Source organism: Elephantulus edwardii, unplaced genomic scaffold (assembly GCF_000299155.1).
Source record: "Elephantulus edwardii isolate Elephantulus edwardi_28Jun2011 unplaced genomic scaffold, EleEdw1.0 scaffold00002, whole genome shotgun sequence".
Classification (NCBI taxonomy): domain Eukaryota; kingdom Metazoa; phylum Chordata; class Mammalia; order Macroscelidea; family Macroscelididae; genus Elephantulus; species Elephantulus edwardii.
Genome location: NW_006399752.1, coordinates 36,116,140 through 36,120,327, shown reverse-complemented (window position 1 = coordinate 36,120,327; position 4,188 = coordinate 36,116,140). Strand labels below are relative to the sequence as shown.

The 4,188-nt window shown below is 51.8% G+C and overlaps 1 protein-coding gene across 7 annotated transcripts in view; it reads right to left on the bottom strand.

Annotated features, from left to right (window-relative positions):
* The window catches only part of WDR20 (WD repeat domain 20), an 87,437-nt gene extending 86,621 nt beyond the window's left edge, over nt 1-816 (bottom strand). For 6 of the 7 annotated variants that reach the window (XM_006879079.1, XM_006879081.1, XM_006879083.1 and 3 more), the window contains exon 1: nt 506-816. In XM_006879079.1, the coding sequence (XP_006879141.1) occupies nt 506-754 (249 nt within the window). In that variant the 5' untranslated portion in view covers nt 755-816. Of the gene's footprint in view, nt 1-469 lie in introns of all 7 variants that reach the window. The other variant, XM_006879078.1, reaches the window with a different exon arrangement.
* Between the last annotated feature and the right edge of the window lie 3,372 nt (nt 817-4,188).

Here is a 4,188-nt window from a genome sequence, read left to right as displayed (position 1 = left end):
GGCTCCCAGAAGTGTCAGGACGGCAGCAGGTGGAGCAGCCCTCCGCGCCCCGCGGGTCCCTCCCGACCTCGGCCCGGGTCCCCCGCTGCCCAGCCCGGGTCCGCTCGGACTGGCTCTCTCCAAGCCGCTCCGCAGCCCCTGACCCCTCATCCGGGGCGAGACGGCCACCCCGCCTCTTCCGGGGACTCGCAGGCCCTGCTCCCTGGACATGTCAGCCCGGCGAGCCCAGCCGGAGGGGACACAGCCCGCTCCCACGGGGCCTCGGGGCCCGAGCCCTGCAAGGCCACGGTCCCCCCAGCGGCCCCCGGCCTGCGGAGCGCCGCCGCCACCCCGCCGCTCACTCCCGAACCTCCTGTCCTCAGCAACACCCCGCTGGAGTTACCGGCCCGCTCCAAAGTAGGGGCGACGGCCACCCCTGCCGGTCACCCCGGCCGCCCCTGCCACCGCCCTGCTCCTGGCCTGCGCCCACGCCGCCGGCGGACCCCGGGGACGCCCGGGTCGGTACCTTGCGGACCCCCTTGTAGATATAGAAGTAGAGCTCCCGGCCCACATTGAAGCAGAGGCGGTCGCCGTTGCCAGACTGGTCGTTGAGGTTTACGAAGGAGACGCGGACAGGGTTGGACCCCTGCGAGTTGAAGGGCACCCGGTTGGGCCGGCTGTACTCCGAATGCGGCAGCAGCTTGTACAGACCTTCCCGGGTGGTGAACTGGGTCTTAATCTCGTTCATCTCCTTCCCTCCTCCCTCCGTCGCCATCTTGGAAAGCAGCGTTCATCCTGCCCTAAGTGCCCGGATCACGCCCACCGCGCAGGCGCCGTGCTCGCCGGGCGTGCTCCCCCCGCCCCTTCCTGCCGGCCCCTCCCACCCGCGAGCCGGCCCCGCCGAGCCGCGCCGAAGGGAAGGGGCGGGCTTGTTTACGGCCCGACTGCGCAGGCGCGCGCCGCCTCACCTGGCGCCCTCGGCCTGGCGGGCATCCGCACGCTCCGCCCCCAGCGCGGCTCGGGGCGGGGCGCCGCAGCCCAGGTGAGGTGCTTCGGGGTCACGGGGCCGGAGCGGCGAGGCCAAGACGCACCTGCAGCCGCCGCCGGCGCCCTCAGCTCATTAGGCCGGAATTTTTCTTAGGTCTATTTTTTAATTCATTTGGCTGCCGAGAGGGGTGGCCCCGAGGAGGACCTCAGTGGGGTCGAGACGCTGCAGCCCGCCTCCAGGGCCACCTGAATAGATGGGACCCGGTTCTCCAGCCCCCAGGAGGAGGGTAAGGGGCGCACCGATGAGAGAGAGGGTGCTTCACTTTCCCCGACCCGCTCGCCTCGCCGCTGGAAGCCTGGAGCTACAACCGCTTGCACCTGCTTAAGTCCATTTCTGAGAAGGTACCGCAGGACTTGGGTTGACCGCTTCACTGTCTTTTTAATAGTGGCAGGAAGTTGCACTGCAATCCCAGAGGTACGCGGTTCGAATCCACCAGATGCTCGGCTGGAAAAGGAGGGGCAGTCTCCTCCTGTACCAGTCAGATCCGATTTGATGGTACACACATAAAAAATAATACATTTTTTTAAAAAATTTAAAAAATAAAATATTTTTTTTCTTTTAATGGAAGTAAGAGTATAAGGAGCTCTGGTGGTCTGGTAAGAAACTGCACTGCAATCCCGAAGACATGTGATTAGAATCCACTGGTTGATCCGCGAAAGAAGGCTGGACAATCTCCCATGTGATTACCTACATCTGAAAACCCGCTGGAGGGTCAGCTGTGGATCGGTGCCGACTCAATGGTAAACAACTACCAGACTATAAGGTGGATATTTGGATCTCACCAGCTGCTATCATAAAGATTTACAGTCTTGGAAACCCAATGAGGCTTTTCAGTGTTATCCGGTAGGTACGCAATGGGTCACCAGTGGACTTAGGTCTGAAGGAGTATAAACAAGTATCATGTGTATTTGAAAGTCACATACGTATCTGAATGCCTGTGTCTAATGAGCACTGTTCAGGTTGAAGGAGAGGAGGAGGTGGTGCAAACTTTTAAACCTGCTCTACAACCAGTAAGTGAGACGGTATCGTACACACACACACACACACACACACACACACACAGGAGCCTCAGAAGATATGCCTGGCAATCAGCTTCCTGAGGGTCACAGCCTTGAAAATCCATGGTACAGTTTGGCTCTGCTCCCTGGGGGTCACCATGAGTCACAATCAGCTGGAGGACCGTGGGTTTTTCCAGGCTGTCTGGGCATTGATGATGGATCTGGACTTGACTTTCAACTACTTGGTTTGAGCTGTTGGCTGCATGGGGCATAAACTCCCAGGATTTTTTTTTCCCTAGTTATATTGTACTTCTAACCCAAAGATGACACCTCTCCGGCAGTTTGAATCCTCCAGCAGCTCCGAAGAAGAAACGTGGACAATCTCATTCCCTGAGATTTATAACTCCCCAAAACCAACTGGAGGGTCAGCTCTGAGTCCATTCTGGCTCAAGGGGACTGAGTTAAAGTCTCCAAGTACTGGATGTTATTCTAAGTGTTTCTACATACATAACCTTATAAAGGAAGTACTGTTATTCCTTTATCCAAGTGAGAAAACTAAGAGTTAGAGTAATGAAATGACCTGCCCAAATCATTTTGCTGGGATCCACAATCAACACTCATAGTAGCAGGAGTCAAGAAATCAAAAGACGTGTTGCACTGGGAAAATTTGCTAACAAGGACCTCTCCAGAGTGCTGAAAGCAATGATGGTGGTTTAGAGACTATGGTGAACTGTGGTATTGCTTCCTGTGCATCTGAAAGTTGGACAATGAATAAAAAAGACCTAAGAAAAGGTGTGGTGTTGATGAAAAGTATTGAATATACCATGTGCTGTGAAAAGAATAAACAAGTACCACCAGGATTCCCCTTAGAGGCAAGGATGGTAAAACCTTCTCTCACATACTTTGGGTATGTCGTCAGTCTTTAGAAAAGGACATAATTCTGGGAAAGGTGGAGGGTTAAAAAAGGAGAGGACGACCCTCATGAGGTGGCTTGGCGCTGTGACTATTACCATGGGCTTTATAATGCAGAGATGGTGAGGATAGAACAGGGTTCAGGTCTGTGTTCATAGGGTCACTAGGAGTCATAGTCGACTCAGAGGCACCTAACACCATCTGCAGCATTGTGGTGAGCTCCTGTTGCTAATAGGGATTATATTTCAACATCAAGAAAACAAAAATCCTCACTACCAGGTTGATGGGCAGCAGCATGACAGATGAAGAAAGGATTGAATTTGTCTGATCCATCATCAACACCCTTGGCACTATAACATCAAAAGATGAATTAGGAAAATCTGCTGTCAAAGACCTCTCCAGAATCCTAAAGAGCAATAGTATCAGACTAAAGACTAAGGTGTGCCTTACCCAAGCCTTGGTCTTTTCAGTTGCTTGCTATGTATCTGAAAGTTGGACAATGACTCAGGGTGAAAGAAAAATGGATGCCTTTGAGTTAGGCTGTTGGAGAAGAGTGCCTGAATTACAAATCTGGGGTGCTCCTTGGAAGCAAAGATGATGAAATTACATCTCACATAAGTTGGGCATGTTGTCAGGAGGACATGTCTTTGGAGAAGACATTATTCTTGGGAAGGTGGAGGGTCAGTACTAGAGAGGAAGTCCCTTAACGAGATGGATAGACACAGACTATAACAATATGGTTGAGTGTGTCAGAGATGATGAGATTGGCTCAGGACAGGGCAAAATTCAGAGTGCATAAGATCATTATTAGTCATTGTCAACTTGACAGCGCATAACAACACAAACAAGCCTGTTGTTAATCATCTCTTAGTCAGCATTTCCTCTACATGAGCAATGTCTCTTGCAGATACGGGCAGTACTTGAGCCTACACAGTTCAAACACATGTTCAAAGGTCAAGTATAAATTATATACAGATTTTTTTATTTGCGAGCTTACTGTTTAGGTTTAACTACAGTTTATCTTCATAGGGCGTTCAGAGAAAAGGGCACTGGGAGTGAATCCAGAATGGCTTCGGCAACAAAATGCTGAGTCTACAGAATTCACTTCTCTTACTCTAGTTTATTGGAAGCTCTTAATAAAACATCAAGTCACTGATTTCTAAAAAGACATGAGTGGAATTGTTTACTAGATCCGTAGATGTAGCTTTATGTATGTACCAGGTCTAGTGTAAGGACTGAAAGATGGGTTTT